This window comes from Macaca fascicularis, chromosome 2, assembly GCF_037993035.2.
Source record: "Macaca fascicularis isolate 582-1 chromosome 2, T2T-MFA8v1.1".
NCBI classification, from domain to species: domain Eukaryota; kingdom Metazoa; phylum Chordata; class Mammalia; order Primates; family Cercopithecidae; genus Macaca; species Macaca fascicularis.
In genome coordinates, this window is record NC_088376.1 from 147,932,202 (window position 1) to 147,954,319 (window position 22,118).

A 22,118-nucleotide genomic window follows, 5' to 3' on the forward strand; every position below is an offset into this window, starting at 1 on the left:
TGATGATGATGATGATAATGCTGCTGGAGTGAGCTTGGCAGTATCAGACCCACACTGATGGGAGTATCCTACCTAAGGGAGTCCACACTGGAACCATTGGGTAACTCCATAGCTAGTTTTCAGACATAGTTTCCAGCTCCCAGGAGATGCTTCGGGGGTTCCACAGACTGAACTCTGCAGATTTGCACTGCCTGAGGAACCAGGCATTACTTCATTTAAATTTAGGTTTCAAGTAGGACTTGGTTTGGAAAAAATAGTTTTGCTAGAAGTATAAATACCATTGCTCCAAAATAGTAGCGCAGTGTCCTTTCTGCTATAGTTTGGCAACTTGTTACAAGACTCCCAAAATGTTATCACCCTTTAACCCAGGTATTTTTCTAATAATTGGTCATTAGGCTGTAATTCAGCCACTTGGTGTTGAGGACGTTCTTCATGATGTCTATTTGTAATAGCAAAACAAGAAATGTTTTCACTAATCAGAATAATGATTGAATGATGGAACATCCATCAGTAGAATGAAATATAGTATAGTCATAGAAGAATCGGAAATCGGCTGGGCACAGTGGCTCACGCCTTTAATCTCAGCACTTTGGGAGGCCTAGGCAGTAAGATTGCTTGAGCCCAGGAGTTCAAGACCAGCCTGGGAAACAGCGACACTCTGTCTCTACCGAAAAAAAGAAAAAGAAAAAAATAGAAAATGCTTACACTTTTTGATACGGAAAACGTCACAGAGCTTAAGATAAGCAGGATACAGAATCACATAGTATACTCTCAACTAAGTAAAGGAAAACGTGCTTACAAAAAAAGGCTTAAAAGGAAGTGTGCCAAAATGTTAAGATGCCTGAATGCTTTCCCCAAAACTTTTTTTGTTGTAGAAGGCACCAAAAGCTGGGCGCAGTGGCTCACGCCTATAATCCCAGCACTTTGGGAGGCCAAGGCAGGCAGATCACCTGAGGTCGGGAGTTCAAGACCAGCCTGACAAACATGGAGAAACCCCATCTCTACTAAAAATACAAAATTAGCCGAGCGTGGTGGTGCATGCCCGTAATCCCAGCTACTCGGGAGGCTGGTGCATGCCTGTAATCCCAGCTACTCGGGAGGCTGAGGCAGGAGAATCACTTGAACCCGGGAGGTGGAGGTTGCAGTGAGCCGAGATTGTGCCATTGCACTCCAGTCTGGGCAACAAGAGCGAAACTCCGTCTCAAAACAAAAATAAAAACAAAAACAAAAAAGACATAAAAAAGACATCAAAAGAGACCAAAATTTGTATGTACTGCATCTGACAGTTAGGGAGGGTAATGAAGATCAATAAAAATAAAAAAGCTGGAGATGGGGTGAGACACCATTACACACCCAAATAAGGGGAACAGAAGAATCACTTTTTATTTGATAGACTTGTGTTCTTGTGTTTTTTTTTTTTTAAAAAAAAAACATATTTCTCTTACTTTATAATAAGAAAAATAAAATAAAATTACTATTATCCAAACCAAGTCATGAGCTGCACTTTGATGCTGTTTGAGGAATCTCAGTTGAGCCCTATGATGACTTTGAGGCTCAAACAGGTACTCAGTAGTCTCAGTTCTAGCTGTGTCACTCTATCTTGGGCCCTTGGAAATGAGAAGTATTCTGGGATCATTTCTTTCAGCACACCAAAATAGATGGGCCCAAATTCTGCAGCACAAATCTAATCTGTTTCCTCCTTGAGTGAATGGCTCTTCTCATCCTGCTTTTGGTCCCTCTCCTCTTGCCTGACAGTGGTTCAGAAGCCTATTCAGGTAATGAGCATCAAGCATTGCCCTGAGTAGAGTCTGTTTTAATTCTGTTTCTCACAAAAACTGCTTCTGTATCATAGGTGGGTCTGAACTCAGCCTAAGGCTTGCAGTGTTGATTTGAGCAGCTAGAGTTGGGAAAACAGCACTTCACAAGAGCTCTGAGAGATAATTGGTGTCTCTTCTAAACCTGGGCTCATAAGTCAGGGCCTCTGTCTGAGATCTGTAATTCTTCTTTCTCCCAGTGAGGCTCCCAAGAATAGGCTAAAGTAATGACTGAGGATTGTTTACAGACTTCTTGAGGCCTGGGGATTAGAGTGCAGGGTGTGTATGGAATGAAAGACAATTCTGGAAAACATGGACTGGGTCTCCAGGGAAGCTTTCCTATCTTCCCTGAGGTGGCCTCAGACAGGAACTTGGCCCAAGAATTGCTGCGACATTCCATGTGAATCCTTGCAGCTACTTCCCCTGAATTTGGATGATTGTTTTCTTGCCTCTGGGACCTCACCAGACTTGGAGGTGTGGCCGAAGCTACATGCCCTCTGAAGTTTGTGTAGAGGTCCTGATTGAGGTGCTGAGAATAACTGCAAGCTAGCCAAGTGCCTTCTCCCACGGTATTTCTTGAAGCCACCAGGAGCTCTTGGAGGACCAGATGCTCACTGTGCTATGGTCAGACTCAGCAGGGGCAGGCCACAGCCTGGGGGCACAACTCATTCTCTGTGACCAAGGCAGCCAACCCCAAGTGCAGAGCAAAGTAGTTGACTTCAAGCTGTGGGCTGGCACTGTGGGCTCTTGTTGCAGTGGCAGTGTGATGACAATGGTGTGCTGCCATTTGAGTGCCACTTGGATCAGTGCTGTGCTACGTGTTTTATATGTATTCTGTCATCCTTAAACAGCCATTTTACAAATGAGAAAATCAAGGCTTTGAGACATTAAACAACTTGTTCAGCGTTACAGTGTTAAGTAAAAAGCTGAGATTTTAAGCTGGGAATGTTGCCAAAGCCCTATTCTCTCCAGTGTTTCTCTCTCTATTCCTGAGGGCTTGTCCTGGTGGAGTTACTTATGATTTTTCCACCAAATAATATAGAAAAATACCTCTTTGCTTTGTTGGGCATGGCAGTGTCTCTTGAACACCAGGTTTTAGGCACTGTCCATGGGCCTTTCCAGTATGTTAGGATGTTTAGTCTTCACTAAAGGCCTGCAAGGCTAGCATTATTTGCCCCCATTTTAGAGATGAGGAGGAGTGATCCTCTGCAGCTAGGCTGCAGTGGCTCACGTTGTGAGTCATGCGTTTGTTTACTGGGATTGGCACTACAGAGACCTGTAGGAAAAAGGGACTTGCAATGTGGGGGAAGTGACTGGTGACCAGTGAGCATAGATGGAGAAAGTTACAAAGAGGCTGAGAGCACACGGTGCCTCGTGGAAAAGGCATGCAGCCAGGAAACCAGAGGGACTCTAGAGGCTCGCCTCTGGCTTTTGCCCACCCATGTCAGCCTTGGCCTCACTGGAGCCACTAGTTTGGAGAAGTGTGAGCTGGCGGCCCCCTCTCCACAGCACTCAGGGACCTGGGTCTGGCCAGAGCTATCTCAGAAGACTTTGGGCTGGGAAGGGAGGTGTCATAACTCTGCCCTTCTTTTCCAGGCTGTGAATTTTTCAAGGAATATAAAGATCGGGATTACATGGCAGAAGGGCTCATATTTAACTGGAAGCAGGTATGAGCAATAACATACATCAAATTGGGTCTTATGTCTCTTTGTAAAGGAAGACCAAGGAGAACAGCAAGCAGTCTTTTGGGGGAAAGTAACTCCCTCTTTCCTTTCTCCCCTGATTGTTTCTTTCTTTCTCTCCCTCTTCTCCTTGTATATACATGTTAAATTTTCATCATTATACTTTCCTCTCTCCTTTATTTGTCTTTTGTTTAAGGGAATTTTTCAGAAACAAGATAGGAAAAGCCCTTCTTTCTGTACTCTCTGTGTGAAAGCTGGGGGCAGCATTCTTTGCCTTCCCCAGCCTGTAGGGGCAGGCCATGGAAAACCTGCTGGAAGCTGAACACATATTGATCTTGCATGTTTCAGCAACAAACATCAAATGTCCGACTGAAAAACTCTACTCAGCTGTAATGATCTGGTCACATTGATTTTTAAGCTGTCACTCCCAGGTAGCACAGGTATCTGGCCCAGGGAAGGCAAGCGCTGCCTGTGGTAGTCACAGCCTCAGGACTGCAAGCTTCCCCATCACCTTAGCCTCCTCTGGTGGCCAACCCACATCTCACAGGAGTCTTTCTGTCCCCAGGACTACGTTGATGCCCCACTGAGCATCCCTGACTTCCTGACTCACTCTCTGAACATTGACTGGAGCCAGTATCAGGTGAGGGACCTGACTCAAGCATTGAGGGCAGGATAAGGGAGTGGGAACCAAGAAGACCCCTGACGTCTGCCCCACAAGGTCCTCATGTGTTTGCCTGATGGGCTGGTTTGTGCCCTCAGATGCCTTTGGCCCTCTGACCTCTCAGAACGGAGGAATTGTGTGTCCGTTCAACTATCTCTTGATTTGCTCATGTCCCAGAAAATCAAAGCTTTCTGAACGTGACTCATTCAAAGATTTGCATCCACCAGGGGGTTCTGTTTCCAGAGGACCTCATAGAGTCTGCTATTCCAGATCTGGGCTTTAGTTACTTTTACATTTTTCCTTTTAAATGTGTGTTCAGCCAGAGGAAGTACAGAGCTGCCTGACCTCATTTGATTATAGAAACGTTAAAATTACTTCCACCATGCTCTTCTCCGTCACTGCACACCATGGAAGGGGCCCCTAGTCTTACTGGAAACATTTCTCTACCCTTACTTAGCCTACACAGTGTGAAGGCTGCCAGTAGCTTTGCTTGTCACTTGCTTCAAACAGAACAAGTAGTTTTGTTTTTCTGCGACCTTTCCCATGTCCTGTGCCTCTGCCTGGCTGCCACCTCTCAGCTTCCTCTTGTCTGGCTGACATACTGCCCTTCAGGCTTTGGCTCAAGTGTCTGCTTCAGGAAGACTTCCCTGATCTGCCTCTTCCTTATCCCTGGCGAGTTGGATGCCTGCATCTATATTCCCATTAACCCCCTGGGCACATCCATCATGGAATTTTCCACTGAGCTGTAGTCACTGATTTAGAGATCTGCTTCCCTGAAATCCTGGAGGACAGGGACCCACAGTTTGTGTATCCCAGCACAGAAGCAGGCACAGAGCCTAGAACTTGAAAGACTGAGCCAGTGAGCAACAGAAAACATTCTCCCTCCCTGCTAGTTTCCCCTGTCCCCAGGTCTAGACAGCTCCCACCTAGCCTTGAGATCTCTCTCTTTGAAAGGCTGACCTGGCTATGTTAAGCAACCCATCACCAATGTCAGTACTCTTGTTGTCCTGATAGCAGCAAAGTCCATCTTGTTTTCTCTGTATATATCCAGCCCCTAATCACAACGTTTATGCTCACAGCAACTGTTTGAGTGTATGAAGTAGGGTGATGTCAGGTCTCCCCTGTGCAGGTGTTTGCAAGAGAGGGAGCACTGGAGAGGAAAGCAGGCCAGTTTATTATGGTCTGGAAGCCTGGAGAAGGAACAGGTTTGGGCTACCTGTGCTGTGGTCTCATGTCCCAGGCTGTGTCTAGACAGATTGAGTAGATAAAAGAACCGGCAGGTTTCCTTCTTTATGTGCTGTATGCAGGGGTCAAGTAGACTCTGCCCCAAACCACCCTCTTTCTGGTCCCTTCCGGCACCATTTTTTCTCCTTATGCAGGTACAAACTGGATCTGATGAACTACTCAGCAAATGAGATGTGACAGTTCCAGGCACTGGTCCCGCCAAGGATGTTTACCTCTTTAGGAAGGGGTCCTGTGCATGTGAGGAGGTACTCTGCTTAGTAGATGCAGGCCCTAGATCTAGGTCCCAGCTTGCCTGGCCCTTCCTGCAAGGCTCTGTGGCCTAGAACAAATGACCTCACTTCCCCCTGAAAGTGGTGTTGGCAGTACCTATTTCAGAGTTGTGCCAGGCTCAAATATGATCACTGCTTGAAAGGGACTACTGAACTGAAATACCAGACAGATTGTAATGATAATTATGAAGAGGCTGCTAGCTGGCTAACTCAGGGAAGTGAACACTGATAAACTTGCAGGCGTGAAGGCAGCAGGGCTGGAGTGTAGCAGTCAGGCAGGTGCCTCCTAAGAGGCCACCTCTTTGGTGTTGCTCAACCTGTTTATCTCACTGGGGCTCCTAGCATCCTCTTCCTTCACTGGGTGTGGGCTCTGCCCTTTCTGCCGGCAAAGCCCTGGGGTGCTGGTACCCTGTTCCTTTTCACCATCTCCCCAGGTGATCTTATCCATCGTCCATGCCATGAGCCCACAGCCAGGCCTCTCTGATCCATACCTGCGTCACCTTTCACACATTGTCCCTTCAGGTGGCCCCTCAGACTTAAGCTGTCCAGAGTAGAGTTGGCCATGGCCACCGTTTACCCAGATGCTGACACCTGAAACTTGAGTTCTTTGCTTCCACCACATCCATCACCAGCTCCCATTGGTTCTCTAGTCTCTGCCCCAGATGCAACTGCAATCCTTCTTGCCCTCATCTCCCATGCAGTGCCTAGCTCAGGCCACCACTGTCTCAGTGCATCTCACAGCTGAGTATGGGGCCTCACTGAGGAGTAACTAGAAATGAAGTGCTCAGATAGCAACCACTGAAATGATAGAGCAGGGCCATCATTGTCACCCCTGCCTTAAAACCTACCACTGACTTCCCATTTTCCTCACAATACAATGTAAGAGCTTGTACATGGCCTACCCAGCTCCATGCAGTCTGGTCTTGCCTGTTCTTGTGACCAGCTGATCTTCCTGCAGCCCCACTGCCTCCCTTCAGCTCCTTAAGAAGGCATCCCATGGCCGGGCATGGTGGCTCACACCTGTAATCCCAGCACTTTGGGAGGCCAAGGCAGGCGGATCACGAGGTCAGGAGATTGAGATCATCCTGGCTAACATGGTGAAACCCCGTCTCCACTAAAAAATACAAAAAATTAGCCGGGTGTGGTGGTGGGCACCTGTAGTCCCAGCTATTCGGGAGGCTGAGGCAGGAGAATGGCGTGAACCTGGGAAGTGGAGCTTGCAGTGAGCAGAGATCGCGCCACTACACTCCAGCCTGGGTGACAGAGTGAGACTCCATCTCAAAAAAAAAATGGCGACCCTCTCCAGGTTCACACATGCCGTTTTCTCTGCCAGAAACACATGTTTCCTTTCTCTGTTGCTTATGCTGTCTCATGTCATTACCTCTGAGAAGCCTTCCCTGATGTCCCTACAGATCAGGCTCGGCTCTCCAGTCACATGGTCGCACAGCATCCTAGAGGTCTCCTTTTAGTTGCACACCTGCAGTGGTTAGCTTTGTCTCCCCTGTCCTGTGACTCCATGAGGGCTGAGGTCATATTCACCCTTGTGTGCCTGGTGCCAGGCCCTTCAGGAGGCATGCAGTGTGAGGCTCACTGAATGAATGAATGAATGGTAGGAGGAGTTGTGGCAGGACACAGGTGTCTTGCTGCCCTCCATGTAACCGAATTGAATTCCATAGAGGTACGCCCTTTCTGTGTACTAAGACCCCTCTCTGGGGCTGCTGCCCCTCAGGCACTCAGCATTGCCCCACCTATGAACAGGCAGCAAGGAACATTCTGCAGTGACCTCCTAGTCCCTGAACACTAAGCCTTAGAGATGCCAAAGCAGCCTCTGCCCTTATGGAGATTAGAATAGGAAAATAGGCAACAACATAACCATCGTCTACAGCAGTGGTCACAGAAGCCCCAAAGAGAAGATAATTGGGCTGGGCCTTTGAAGGATGAATAGGAGTTTGCCAACTGGGAGAAAGAGTACTCTAGGCATAGAAACATAAGCAGAGGCATGGCATTCGACTCAGCTCCCAGAGACTTCTTCATGATGCACATAGGATGAGAGAGTCAGGCATGAGCCTAGTTTTTTTTGTTTGTTTTTTTTGTTTTTTTTAAAGCTTATCTCCTCAGTCCTCACTTTGAGCAGTCCCCTCAGACTTCTGCTGCTTACTCTGGTGTTATAGGAAGAGTAACTACAGTGTAGCATATGATTAAGAATGTGGACTTTGGAGTCTGGCAGGGCTTGATTTAGCCTTCAGCTCAGCCGTGTGACCTTGGGCCTCTACCAGCCCAGCCCTCCCCAGCCGTGGGAACTTCCTGCCCCTCCCTGATGGTCAGCATCTCCTCCAGACAGCCATCATGTTGGCTGGCACTCCGCAGCTCTCTAGTCCTTAGCGGGGCCTGCCCTCCCCGGCTGCTGCAGTCATCCCCCAGCCCACTTGATGCTCACTGGGCTTGGTGCAGTGCAGCTTCTACCTCCCTCTCCTGCTTTTCCTTGCCCTGTGAGAATCACTGCTCCATCGGCAATGGTGTGTCTGACACGTTGAGCCAGATGAGTTGAGAGATCCCTTGTGCAGCTACTGATAATGACTTTATTAGCACAGCACTGCAGCGCCTGTCTCTGGAGCCACTAAAAGTGGGTCAGAACTCTCCAGGGGCGTGGGAGGGTCAGGTAAATGAGCCTGTTTTAAGTTCCTGGGAAAGCCATTCCAATTACAGGTGCCGTGTTCCCCCTCCCCCTGGGAAGTGCTGTCTTGCTGGCATGCGTCCTCTCTGCACAGCCCCAGAACACTGCTAAGCAATTGTATCTTAAGAGAACAGAGGCTGCCCCAGCTAGGGAATAGGGTGCCGCAAAACTGGGTCAGGCCCTTCCATGGAGTTCCAGGTTCTGAGTGGGCTGTTTCTTAGAGGGTCTGGACTAGACCTTGCACTTGGGCTAGGACAGAGGTTCTCATCTTTAAGGACTTTTGCTTAATTTCCCATCTCCCACCTCATGAGCTTCCTTTTTAAAAAGACTTTCCTTGTTAGACTCCTTATTTATTATCAAAAGATAGTATGCAGTAAATAGCAATAAAAAGCAAATGAAGCATGTTTGAAAAGGTTGATGTTTTAGTTTCTATGATGTGATGGGAAATGAAGCAATGAATCTTTTTATGTGGCCATTTGGAGACATTGGCCACAGCCTCAGGGCTCTTCATTTACCTGTACTGAATTCCTGGACAGCCACACCAGGAGCCCAGCACTTAGAGGACCCTAATGTGGGCAGGGGGCTCTGGATCACCCTGGCCTCAGCATCCCTTTGTGTTCCTCACTCTCACATTGGGTCAGAACACACTGAGTAGGGGGTCCACAGGCTGAGGGGTGCAGGGAGAGGTGGTAGGAGCTGCTGGAGATGGAATATGAATGTCCCAGATTATCTGGGATTCAAAACCTGTGGTCTGTGACCAAGGGCCTTGTGTAGTTGCCCCAGAATAACTCTGGCCATTTTATTTTTTAAATACTTTAAATTCTAAATCTGAGTTAATGTCCATTCTTAGACCCCTTTTCTTCTCAATTTTCTCCAACAGTGTTGGGACCTGGTGCAACAAACACAAAACTACCTGAAGCTGCTGCTTTCCTTAGTTAACAGCGATGGTGAGTCTGTCTCCTCCAGATCCCTCGAGCCACTGCACCCTTGGGGAGTTCCCAGTTCATTCTGCCTCAACTGTATGTTTGTTGGAGTCGCACACCTAACTTTTGCACTGTGAGAGAGGGATTTGGGGAGTTCCTAGAATCCCAGAGGCTGGGTGGGATTTGTCCATTGGTGGCTTTATTCCATGTCCTCAAAATCCTGGAAAACAAAATTAAGAACTCATTACCATCTCTGCCATGCACAGGGTATTTTCACACTGGCTCAGCATTGCTCATCAGCATTGTGTGTGGGGCCAGGATGGGCCTCTCATTCAGAAAGATGAGGCATGAGATGAGAGAATCAATCCTGGCTGCTCAGCGGATGCACACAGCCTGTAGAGGCCCTGTTCTCCAGAGTCCTCCACCCAGTTTGGCTGTTTTGATGGGATGGGCCTGGCTTGCTCAATGTCTCTAGAGCAGACGGACTCTAAATCCCTGGTAGCAATCAGGACTTCTGTAGGAGTTGCACTTGCTCAAACTAATGGAAATGCATTGGCTTATGGAACCAAGAAGGCCCAAGAACAGAGCCAGGTGAACACCATAAAGAATCTTTCTTTGTTTCTCAAAACCACTGTCTTGGCCTCATGGCTGGCAGCCATTCCAGACCTGTCTTCCGCCATCTTAGCTCCACCAGGGGAGACTGCCTCAGTCTCTGGAGTTCCAGTAAAAGTCTGAGCTCATGCTCATTGGCCCAGTTGGGGTTAAGTGCCCATCCTTGAACTAGTCACTGGAGGGAGAGTTGCCACAAAGTCACATGCCAGCCCTTGGAGTCAGGCACTGGTTCTCTAGCTGGGGGCAGTACCTACCCCTCAAAGCACTTCTGGAAATGTGTGTCTGGCATATTGGGTGCTGTAGAAACTAGAGGATGGGGAAAGTAGTACTAGCATGTGGTTGGAGTTGGCCAGGGATAGTCATTGTCCTGCAACTCATGCAGCCCTGCACACTGAAAAATTGCCCACTCCCCGCCCCCAAAAAAATACTTGTAGTGCCCTCTGAGAAACTGGGTAGGGATGTCAGCCCTGCCTAAATGACCTGCGCAAAGTGGACTGTGCAGGCTGCACTGTGTCCCCAGAAGTACACTGAGAACTATAGCCAGAAAGGAAGAAAGGAGGCTACAAAGCCAGATGCCTGCCACTCACCCCGTTCTAGGACTAGGCTGGAGAAGAGCCGTGGGGAGGCCACTGGGGAAGACAGAAACTGGTGGGGCCTGGCTCTCTCCACCAGGCCAGGGTGGTGGTACTTCCCTGCTCATCGGCCCATGTCTGATTCTCTCCTGGGCATCCTCTCCTGTGGTTCCTGAGTAGATGACAGCGGGCTGCTGGTACACTGTATCTCAGGCTGGGATCGGACCCCCCTCTTCATCTCCCTCCTGCGCCTTTCCTTATGGGCTGTGAGTATGAGTGGGCCCCTACCACGCTCTGCTCTTTGGGTGTGTTAGGATTGTCTCCAGACAGGTTGAGGCAGGGGATGCCATTGCTCAGAGCAGATGTGTTTAACCCTGTCCTTCAGGGTGTTCGTCAGCTTGCGTTGTCACTGGGTCTGGTTATGGTTTAGCTCCTGGGGACAAGAAGAGGGCTCTGTCACATCTCCTGTGGTCTCTTCCAGGATGGGCTCATCCACACGTCCCTGAAGCCCGCTGAGATCCTCTACCTCACTGTGGCCTATGACTGGTTCCTCTTTGGGTAAGCCTTTGCAGGAGTCGGGTTTTGGGGCCTTGGTAACAGTTTCTGTATGTGAGTTGTGTGGTGGCTCCCTTGACAGGGGTTGGAGGTAAGGATAATTCTACCCCTTGAGAAGGACCAAAGCTGCTGATCAGGCCCCATCTGCCATGCTGGTGCCAGTGACACAGTCTGTGTCTGGTGACCCTGTCCTCTTGGCCTTGTCATCTTGGTGCTACTGACTTTGCCTCTCCGCCCTCTTTTTTTCAGGCACATGTTGGTAGATCGGCTTAGCAAAGGGGAGGAGGTGAGTGCCACCTATGATTTGTGGGCGCAGCTCAGCACTGAAAGAGGGGCAGGGGGTGGCCTGTCTGAGTTCCATGTTTTAGGGACAGCTCCTTGCCCCAGGTATGCAGGGATGTGACCCCCTGTCCTGTCCTCCTGAGGCAGCATGGCAGGACAAGCACCCACACAGTAGCTGTCTGTTCTGGGCCTCGTGGGCCTGTGCCATGGAGATAATACAAGCCCACACGTCGGGGTGAGCAGTTACAAAGCTTCTTGGCTGCCTGTGATCTTTCCTCTCACAGGCCATTCGTTTTCTCTGCTCAGTTCTCGAACCATCTTACAAGTCTTTTCTGTGCCCCTCGTCTCTGCAGCTAAAATGCAGCAGCACTTCTCTTCCTCACCCTCCCATCACACCCTTCAGCCACTTTTCAATGTCAGGGTGCCCGGCAGCAGGGTCCTGCCCCTGATGGTTGCCTCCAGGTCCCCTCTCCTCTGGACCTGCTCTTCCTTCCTCTTCCCATGTGCTCAGTACTCTCTACCCCATACCCGTCGCCACCTCTGCGCCCCCATCCTGTCAGCCACTCTCCACAGGCCTTACCTGTTAGTGCCTGTTTTCATCACATGCAGGTCTGGAGTCGGCCCTGAGTGTGTTCCCTAGTTGGCCCCCTTACTCCCTGGGTGACCTTGGATGATGTGCTTCACCTTGAGTCTCCTGGTGTCAAGCGTGCTGCCTCACTAGGAGAATGAGTCCAGAAGCCCAGCACGGAAGCTGTCCCACAGTGCCAGCTCCTTCTCTTTGGCCCCCACTCCCCCATTTTCCCAAAGTGTGTTTCTCATCTTTCTCACCCTCGTGAGGCTGCTTCCTTCCTGGGCATCTTATCTCGCGCCTCCTCCTTTTGTTCCTCCGTCTCAGCTGCTCCTCTCCCCTTCCAAATCTCTTCTTCTGAACACTTACCGCGTCTGCCAGGGCTGTAGAGCTCTAAGCCTGTTCCTCAGAGGCCCCCATGAACTTCCTCAGAGGCGGTGACTTTGGCATTGAAATCAGTGCTTAAAGAAGCCTCTTTGTAGCCTCTCATTTTGGGACTTGCCCGGAGCTCCGGTACATTCTACCCTCCCTGTAATCTCCCTACCCCCACAAAGCAGACCAGATCTGCCTGCAGAGGGTGGGGCTGAGCCAAGTAGTGTCTGAGTTTGAGCCCTTGGCATCTCTCCATGTAGACAAGAGGCTGTCCTCAACTGCAGCGTTCGTCTTCAGGACCTTTCGTTTACCACCCCCGAGACAATCCAGACACTGATGTGTCCAAAGCAAAAACCCCAGGCCTATTAGTTAAACATGATTGTGTCATCTCCCCACCTCACCTTGGAGGTTCGAGGAACATATTAGCATATTAAAGACTACAAAGTCTGCAGTGAAAACACCTGTTTAATCTTATGTAACACAATATTTTCATACTGACCCGACCTGGGCAACCCTCTCCTTGTGCGGGGAAGCTCCTTGCCTGGGCACACAGAGAGAAGAAACTGACAGGGCTCGTGGGATGCCAAGTGGGGATTTCTCTGAGGGAGGGGCTCATGGGCCAGGCCTTTGGGAATCACCACAGAAACAGAAGCCTGGTGTGTGCTTCCTGGAGGCCCCTAGGCTAGGCACTGGCTGAAAGGAAGAAGATAATTGCTCATGGAGGTGGGGATATGGGTGGGGTCAGGAGCCTCCTGCCTGTGCCCATCTCAGGCTTAAGACCTGACCCTCACAGCTTCTCAGCAAGGGAGGCTCTAGACCAGACAGTGGCTGCCCACACCTCTAGGCTGCCCACACCTCTAGTTCTGAACCAGTATTTTTGGGTGCCTCTCCTAAAAAATGTGATTCCTTTGCCTTCCATTATGTTCCTGCTTTGTTCATTATTCTCCCTGTGCCCAAGTCATCTCTCCCGCAGCTGTCCTTCCCTGTTAGCGTCTCTCCCTGGGAATCTTAGAAGAGTGGAGAGGGTACCATTTCAATTTATCCTTTTTAACCACTTGAGAACACACATGTTGAATTTGACGATAGTTTGAAAAATCGCTGGCCTGACCGGGTGTGGTGGCTCACGCCTGTAATCCCAGCACTTTGGGAGGCCAAGGTGGGCGGATCATGAGGTCAGAAGATCGAGACCATCCTGGCTAACACGGTGAAACCGTGTCACTACTAAAAATACAAAAAATTAGCCAGGTGTGGTGGTGGGTGCCTGTAGTCGCAGCTACTCGGGAGGCTGAGGCAGGAGAATGGCGGGAACCCGGGAGGCGGAGCTTGCAGTGAGCCGAGATTGTGCCACTGCACTCCAGCCTGGGTGACAGACCAAGACTCCGTCTCAAAAAACAAACAACAACAACAAAAATTGCTGGCTTAACCCTGGCAGTCCCAGGAAGGAAATCCCTTCCTGCCTTCCCCCGGTCCAAGTGCATCTGCCAGGCCCTGCCAAGGCCTCTATACCACCCACACCACTTATGGACCAGAACACCCACAGAGTCCCACAGCAGGGCCACTGTCCAGCAGGGGCCTTGACCTGAGTGGCTGGCTGCCCTCTCCTGGGAGTTCTGCCTCCTCGGTTCTTCTTATTGTGCATTGCTCTTTGGTCTCTCCTTTAGATTTTCTTCTTCTGCTTCAATTTTTTGAAGCATATTACCTCCGAGGAGTTCTCTGCTCTGAAGACCCAGAGGTAAGTGGAGGCCTGCACGTGTCATGCTGGGCCAGGGCACTCTGAGAAGGGCTGCTCTCTGGCAGGCAGAGGCTGGCCACCTCATTCCTGCCCTGCCTCCCTGCTTGTTGGGCTGGTGCTCCCTCCTGCGTTCGCTCTGAGGGCAGGGTAGCAGTCCCTGCTGAAGGCCACTGGTGAAGAGGCTCTTCTGCAGGGAAGGCCATGTTGGGGTCAACTTGGAGTCACACTAGCAGACAGGCTTTGGGACAGATGAGTGGTCTCTGATGGCCAAGAGAACAGGTGCGTTGCTGCAGGGAGAAGCCAGCCCAGGAGTAGGAGGACTCTCAACTCCCAGTGCGCTCAAGCTGACTCTTGCCCTCCATGGCCTATAGCAGAAAGTGTGGCTGAACACTGCAGCCCCCTACAAAGGGGCAGAAGGCTGCTTCCAGCCTGGGAAATGCAAGCGTCTTGGCTGGCAACTGCCTTAGGACCCCTGTGAGAGTTGGGGTCTTGCCTGAGTTGGTTTGCCTTCCTAATCCGAGCTACAAGCATGTTGGGCCAGATTTGAACGCGAACACTCAGGGCACAAGCTGATGAGGAGGATGCAGACCTTGCTGGCCTCAGAAATCTGCACCTGTGTGTTGGACAGAGCCTTGCAGCATGTGTCCCAGCAGTGGGCCTGGTGTTTTATAACACTCCCTAGGCTAGGACCCATCTCCATGAGTTGCTAGTGAGTTGAGCTGCTTTCCAGAGCAGGCAAGATTAGGAACGGGAGACAATAAAACCCCAGATAGGTCTGGAATTTACTGCTCCAGTTTCTGTTTCTAGGAGGAAGAGTTTGCCAGCCCGGGATGGAGGCTTCACCCTGGAAGACATCTGCATGCTGAGTGAGTCCTGGGCCCCAACAGACTTCCCTTCCTCCATGCATCTTCCCGAGTACAGATCAGGCAGGAACTGTTCGTCCTAGGAGTTTTTTTTTTTTTCCCCCCAGTTATGTGGTATAGAAAAGGTGAGGGACCAGTAGTGGGAGAAGGTAACATGCTGACTGATGGCACTGGCTACTTTTAGGACGAAAGGACCGTGGCAGCACCACCAGCCTTGGCAGTGACTTCTCCCTGGTCATGGAGAATTCCCCAGGAGCCACTGGGAGCTTCACCTATGAGGCCGTGGAGTTGGTCCCAGCAGGAGCGCCGACTCAGGCAGCTTGGTAAGGGGCCAGACTGGGACCAAGGTCACTCACAGCTGTGGCCCAGGGCCATCAGCACCAGGGAGTCAGGCTGGAGCCCCGAGAACAAAGGGGGCCCCCAACAGAAGAGCTGAGAAGATAGCTCTGTGCTCCTGCTGTCTCTACTGGGCCTCGGAAGCCAGCCATCTGGTTGGTGAAGGGCACTGCCTGTGGTGGCCCAGGAGCATAAAGGGCTAGGGCTCCCTGTGGGACAGAGAAGCGGCTGGGCAGGGTAGGGCAGGGGGGTGCTGGGAGGCTGGTATTAGAGGAGCTCCATTGTATCATTTGTTGGGGAGATAGGGGGCCATTTTGGAAAAAAAAAAACAAAAAGGTGGGTATAAGATGATAGGGAATTGGGAACTTGTTTGAAGGTCAGCTCCTTTGAGAATTTCATGAAATTGAGACCCTGATGACTTTCACCATAGACATATGGCTCAAGATGTTGTATAGCACAGTCCTGAGTGGTGGCTCATATTTATAATCCCAGCACTTTGGGAGGCCAAGGCAGGAGGATCACTTGAGCCCAGGAGTTCGAGATCAGTCTGGGCAGCATAATAAGACCCTGTCTCTTAGGGGGAAAAAAAGAAGGAAAAAAAAAGATTTTGCATAACATATGGAGGTGGGCAGTGACTGAACAGTGAGGAATCATTTTCTAGCACATACTTCGAGGCCAGTAGGCTGGTGTGATTTGGATGCCATAGACCCTCCATAAAGACCCAGCCCTGCTACCCATGGCCCTGAGCTGGAGAGAGTGCTAATGTTTGCCCACTCCTATGTGACGTTTTCCCAGTGGAAGTAAAGCCTGGGCCTGAAATTCAGTGAGGGTGGGCAGAGGGCTTTGCCTGCAGTGGCCCCTGGCTCACAGCCCTGCTCCTTCCACTGCAGGAGGAAGAGCCACTCATCCTCTCCACAGAGTGTCCTCTGGAACCGGCCACAACCCTCAGAGGACCGCTTGCCTTCCCACCAGGGGCTGGTGGAAGCCAGGTCTTCCAGCTCCTCATCCTCAAACCATTCTGATAACTTTTTCAGGATGGGTAGCAGTCCCCTGGAGGTCCCCAAACCCAGGTGAGGAGCTCCAAAGCCCTTGCTGTTGGAAGTGGCTAGCTTTCCCCCTTAATAAGACTGGAGGGTCGGGGGCCCAGCACCTGAGCTAGGGTCTCAAGATGGGGTTTCTAAGCTTTCAGGCCTAGTATTTGGAGGATGGGTTAGTGTTTGGTAATAAAGCAAGGGCTGATTTGTAGAGTGGTTTGAGACTCCTTCCTTGAACCCTAGCAGAATGCAGGGGAACCCAGAAGTGCTGTGGCTGTGATGTGATGGTGGGGAATAGGGACTGCCTCCACTTGTTACCTTTGGCAGATCCCAGCCCCCTAGGCGCACCTCCCATTGTGATTGAAGAGATGGATCTAGATTCTGAGTCCCTTCTGGCTCTCACATCTCAAGTCTGAATTGGTGGAGCAGTAAGAACAGATGTTAGGGAGATGAGCTACATGTGTGTGGCTGGGACAAACGGTGGTGACTGCACACCTGGAAAGGGAGCAGCTCAGCCAGGATGGCCGTGCCAGGGCTGTGGCTGAAGGGTGCTGCAGGAATGTTGCTTTCTGGGTGAGTTTAGAGCTGAGCACGGGCCAGAGGCTAGGACTGAGGATTGGTCTGGCACTTCAGAAAAGCATTTCCTACCACTTTTTCCACTTCATACTCCCGTCAAAAGAATCCTGTAAATTGCTTTGTTTTCTAAAGCTTTGAGAATGTCTCGCCTTTCTGGAGCGAATAAAGCAGTGTGGGACTTCAGGACCTTAGTGAATTCCAGGGAGAAAGGGGCATTTAGAAGAATGGGCATGAGCTTTGGAGTCCATCCCAGATTCAAGTCAAGCTCTGCCACATCACATCCATGTGATTTTCAGACTCAGTTTCGTCCTTGGTAGTAATAGGTCTGTTAAGAAGAAAAACGTTCTGAAACTTCTGGAACCCTCCTCCCATCACCCCTCTATGATTTTTTCCTCTGGGCAAAAACAGGCAATGAAGGAATATGGGGAAGAACATCCTCTGCACGTAGGCAGAGCAGATAAGCGGGAGTGGGTGTTCCAGACTGCACTGCCCACAGGGGCCCTGTGTGCTCACTCCTGAGTGAGCTCTTCAGCTCAGAACACTGCCTGAGTGCTGGAGCTGAGTCTGTGAAACCACGGCCACACGCTGTCTGGCCCCATAGGAGGTGTCTTGGAAGTGGTGGGGCAGAGACGGGGCCAGACAGACAAGCCCATGTGCTGGTGCCCCGTCCCATCCTCTGTGTGCATGCCTGCTGCCGCATCACTCTTGTCTGCACCCAGCTGTCTTCAGGGCCACTCTGGGGCTGCAGTGGCACTGTGTGACCCTCACTGTTCCAGGCTGTGGCTTTAGGTCATGGTCCCTGCGTCCTTTTCTGCCTGTGCAGCATTGCTGAACTACTAGGGAGGAAACCAGAAGGTTCCTCTTGTCCTCTGGGTCCTGCCTCAGTCTTAACTGCCCAGACTGCAGTGAGCTCCCAAGTTGAGGCAGCACCCCATCACCCATTACCACACCCTAGCTCGCCATCTCCTGCCTGCCAAAAAATAGCACTTTGCAATCTTGTGATAGTGTCCCTCAGTCTCACAGGTGACTTTCTGCTTGCAGGACGTGGCTCAGGCTCTTGTGGCCAGTCAGGATGGCCACCAAGGCCCTCTCTTGGGAGGCTGAGGAGGATAAAGGTTGTCCTCCTGACCTCAGAGCCCTGCACACTGGGACTTGGCCAAACTTGGGATAGCTGGACCAAGATGGGTGCAAGGCTTTGAAAGGCATGGGGTGGGCAACTGTGAGGTGTTTGATCCTTCTGCTGGTCTGTTTGGGGGAGGCCTGTCTGGAGTCAGGCTTCTTCTGACTTGGATGCCTATTGGTCAGAGGTTTTGAAAGTCTAGATTATTCAGATTTGGAGCCTTCTAATTATATATTTCCATTACCATTAAAATTAATTTAGTATCTTAAAGTGCCTAAGGGATTAGCTTCCCTGCCTCTTAGGTAACAATAGCCAGGTCTTTAATGTGTTAGGAGAAGCTGTATGGAAAGAAACCTTTTAGTGAAGCTGTCTGTGACAACCAAAATTCTTCTAATGTGAATTCTTTGGGTTTTTATATGCTCCAAATTCTACAGGCATCTCTCTTTTAAAGCAGGATTCCCCCGTGGAATGAATCTGTGAAGCTTTGTTCAAAGTTAAGTAGTAGGTATGAATCAGGTTGGGAAGAAAGTTCTGTGGGGTGCCAATTCTTACTAACCCCCAGCCCATACCCCTTATTGGCAAGCCTGGTGGTTTTTAATCATTGTTAGCTGTTGCTGCAGCAGCTTCTGATTAAGCTGCATTTCTGGACCATTGTTAAATCTCTCCATCAGTGACAGGGTTGAGGGCTGAGACGGGCCGGGACCAATGTTCTGAGCTCACATGCCTCCCCCACCTCTGGTTAGCAGGTCGCTACCTTGCATGGCCTTGGCCTCTGCTCTGGAGTCACACATCCTTTAGGAGTAGGGGGGTTGCTAGCACAGCATTATCCATGCCCAAGGAGGGATGGTGCCACCACTGAGCCCAGCTTGAAGCCAGGCTACCTGAAGAGCAGATGAAGTTTGCTGGGGGATGCCCAGCAGCCTGGTTGAATAGCTGAGTAGCAACGCAGGGACCAACCTATGCTGCCCGGTTAGCTACTCTTCCCCCAACCTCCACCACCTGCTAACTACTCTTGAGCAACTAGCTCTGTCCTAGGCTGTCTGCTTGTGGGTGGGAGCAGGGTAAGTTTAGATTAGGTGACAGCCAGGTCCCCTCAGAACCCAGGATTCTATATCTTAGTTCAAGTACTAACTGTGTGTGACTTCATGACATATCACTTGATGACTTTCGGTTTCCATTTTCTTATCTGTGTAATCAGAGGCTTAGGTAATTCCAAGGTCCTTCCTAGCTGTACACCTTCAAACCTCCTGTATCAGCCTTGTCAGATGTTTTCAAATGCAAGTAACAGAAAACACATCTCACTGACTGAAACAGTAAAGGAAACACATTTACAGTCAGCCCTCCATATCTGCAGGTTCCACATCCATGATCAGCCAACCAGATTGAAAACATTCAAGATAACATAAACAATAGAAAGTAATACAATGAACATGCAGTATAACAACCGTGTACAGAGTATTGACATTGTATCAGATAATCTAGAGATGATTTAAAGCATATGGGAGGATATGCATAGGTTATATGCAAATACAAGTGACCTTGAACAATGCAGGGATTAGGGCTGTCCCTCACCCCATTCAGTTGAAATCTGTATATAACTCTGACTCCTCAAAAACTACAGATAGCCTGCTGTTGACTAGAAGCCTTACCAATAACATAAAGTCAGTTAACACATATTTTATGTGTTATCTCTATTATATACTGTATTCTTAGGTAAGCTAGAGGAAAATAAAATGTTAAGAAAATCATAAGGAAGAGAAACTATTTCCTGTGTGTTCAGTAGAAGTGGATCATAAGGGTCTTCTTGCTGAGGAGGCTGAGGAGAAAGTGGAGGGAGGGGTTGTCTTGCTGTGTAGGGCAGCAGAGGCAGGAGATAATCTGCATATGAGTGGACCCATGCAGTTCATGTGTGTTGTTCAAGGATCAGCTGTGCTACTACATTTTATGTAAGGGATTTGAGCATCCAAGGACTTTGGTATTGGTGGGGTGGTAAGTGGGTGGTGATCCTAGAACCAATCCCCTGTGATAAAAAGGAATAACAAGGAACAACTGTATATAGAAAAGCCTAGTGGAAAATCAGTCTTCCAGTGCAGCCTGATCAAGGTTCCAGCTCTATTTCCCTGTAGTTTGTTCCCATTGCCTCCTTCTGCATGTTAGCTTTGTTCTCTGGCCAGCTTCCCTAATGGTGGCAAAATGGTTGACAGCAGCTCCCAGGATGACATGCTGCTTCCTTTCTCACATCCAGGGGTCACATGAGAGCCTCTTTTTTTCAGTTATAGGTAGAAGCTGTGTGCTTTACTCCCATTGGAGGTTATGTGGTGGTCCATGAACCGATTTCTGAGGTGCCCACCCCTTATCAGGAAGAAAGATGAGTATATTATTGCAAGGGCTTTGGTCAGACCTGGGTTTCAGTCGTAGCTTTGCAGTCCTAGCTGTCTGACTCGGAAAAATCACATCCCTTCTGAGCTCAGTTATTTTATCCTGTTTTTAAAGGGGGAAAAATGATTCAAGCCCCCGTAAGTTTGGGTTAAAATGAAATAATGGGTTGGACTTGATGGCTCATGCCTGTAATCCAGCACTTTGGGAGGCCAAGGTCAGATTATCGTTTGAACCCAGGAATTCAAGACTAAGCTGAGCACCATAGTGAGACCCTGCCAATACAAAAGATAGATTAGATAGATAGATTGGATGGATGGCTAGACAGATAGATGGATTGGACTGGATTGGGATGGATTGGGATGGATTAAATACTCATAGTAGATACCTTTTTACCAATGCCCAGCAAACAGTAGCTGTGGTTAAGGATTTGGCCTTATCAGTCATTTGTCTGAGAGCCTGTAGGCCCTGTCATGGCACTAGGCAGCTGCATAAAAGGCCAGGCCCACATCCCGACCTGTGTGTTCTTGCCTGGGTTGAGCCAGCTCGGTTTGCGTGAGTATTCTTGTACCCGCTTCCAGAAAGGACTAGCTAAAAGACACCTGCTCTGAGTTGGCTGTCAGTAGGGCATCTGGGGAGGTGGGAGCCCGTAGCAACTACAGCTCTGGGTGCTATGAAGAGGGCCCTGAGCTGCATCCCACTAAGGAAGTGAAATGTTGCTGAGCTCCCACCCTCCTAGGCAGAGGTCCGAGCTGCTGGGATGTGGACAGGTGATCTCTGAAGCGTTGTCAGCTCCACCACCATCCAGTTTGAGGGTTGCTTGGTCCCATGTTCTCTCCAGTTGTGTAGTGGGAGAGCAGAGGGGGTGGAGATTGGACCACTCTGTTTGCTGCTCAGGGCAAAAGGGTTTGGGCTCTTGTTGAAGCTGGTTAAGTTACCTGTGTTCTTAGACTGACTGGAAGGCTTTTCCTCTCTTCTCAGTATATGGGCACAGGTCCTTACTCCCGGTGACATGACCCACTGTAGATGTACCCTGCAGCCGGCTAATCCATGGTGGTATTTGTGGACACTTTCCTGCTTAGCATGGCCCTTTGCCCTCAACCCCAGGAGCTGAATGGTCACTTTGTAGCCCTTCCTTTGACAAAGGCCTCGTGTAGGAAAACTCCTTTGTAGCCAGTGTGCTCACTCTTGAAAAATCCCAGAGTCTGCAGAAGATGGCTGCCTGCTGAGAGATGCTTCTCTCCCCTGGGATCACACACACTGCTGCTGTCTGTGCTGCCTAATCCATCCAACAGCTGCTCCAAATGCAGTTCTTGGCCGATGTTACCTGCTGGGACATGGGGGAAGTAAAGGGAAGTGACTAGCCCAGGGGACCTGGAATCCTTGAGGGGAGCCAGTCAGTAACTCCCTCCCATTGGCCATGTTTCCCTTGCCAGTGTTACTCTTTGGCTCTGGGGCAGCGGTTTTGGGGCCTGAGAAACTTCCCCATGCTCCTGGCCCCAGCTGTGCCTCGTCCTAGTCAGCATCCCTTCCATTCCCTCAACATTCTGGGTTTTAGCTGTTGTTTTCCCACAAGCTACTAAAACTGGAAAAGATTCTACCCTGCAGCTTGAACAATAGATGAGATTTGTGGAGCTAGGATGCGCCTCAGGGTTGTGCCGGCTGAAGGCCTAGTGTGACCTGGAGGAGGCACAGGGCAGGCTGCTCCTGGGGAGCTGTCTCTTTGATTTACAGACTGCCTGAGCCCAAGTTTCTCCATCTAGAAACAAGGAAGCCCTGCTCTGTCGGGCCCTAGGGGCTTCTGTCAGGTGACAGACCATGTCCTGTTCTCATCCCTAATGCTGCCATCACG

At 50.1% G+C, this 22,118-nt stretch overlaps 1 protein-coding gene across 32 annotated transcripts in view; it reads left to right on the top strand.

Moving 5' to 3' along the window:
• The window catches only part of MTMR14 (myotubularin related protein 14), a 54,729-nt gene that overhangs the window by 25,616 nt on the left and 6,995 nt on the right, over positions 1 to 22,118 (top strand). For 26 of the 32 annotated variants that reach the window (XR_012431426.1, XR_012431425.1, XR_012431424.1 and 23 more), the window contains 10 exons: positions 3,411 to 3,481; positions 4,062 to 4,136; positions 9,226 to 9,292; positions 10,633 to 10,718; positions 10,934 to 11,010; positions 11,257 to 11,293; positions 13,891 to 13,961; positions 14,769 to 14,827; positions 15,009 to 15,147; positions 16,051 to 16,230. Coding sequence is in view for 9 of the 32 variants with exons in the window: in XM_005547718.4 (XP_005547775.1) it covers positions 3,411 to 3,481; positions 4,062 to 4,136; positions 9,226 to 9,292; positions 10,633 to 10,718; positions 10,934 to 11,010; positions 11,257 to 11,293; positions 13,891 to 13,961; positions 14,769 to 14,827; positions 15,009 to 15,147; positions 16,051 to 16,230 (862 nt within the window). In the remaining 23 variants the exon portion in view is untranslated. Of the gene's footprint in view, positions 1 to 3,410; positions 3,482 to 4,061; positions 4,137 to 9,225; positions 9,293 to 9,534; positions 9,855 to 10,632; positions 10,719 to 10,933; positions 11,011 to 11,256; positions 11,294 to 13,890; positions 13,962 to 14,768; positions 14,828 to 15,008; positions 15,148 to 16,050; positions 16,231 to 22,118 lie in introns of those variants that run through there. The other 6 variants (XR_012431428.1, XR_012431429.1, XR_012431427.1 and 3 more) reach the window with 2 other exon arrangements.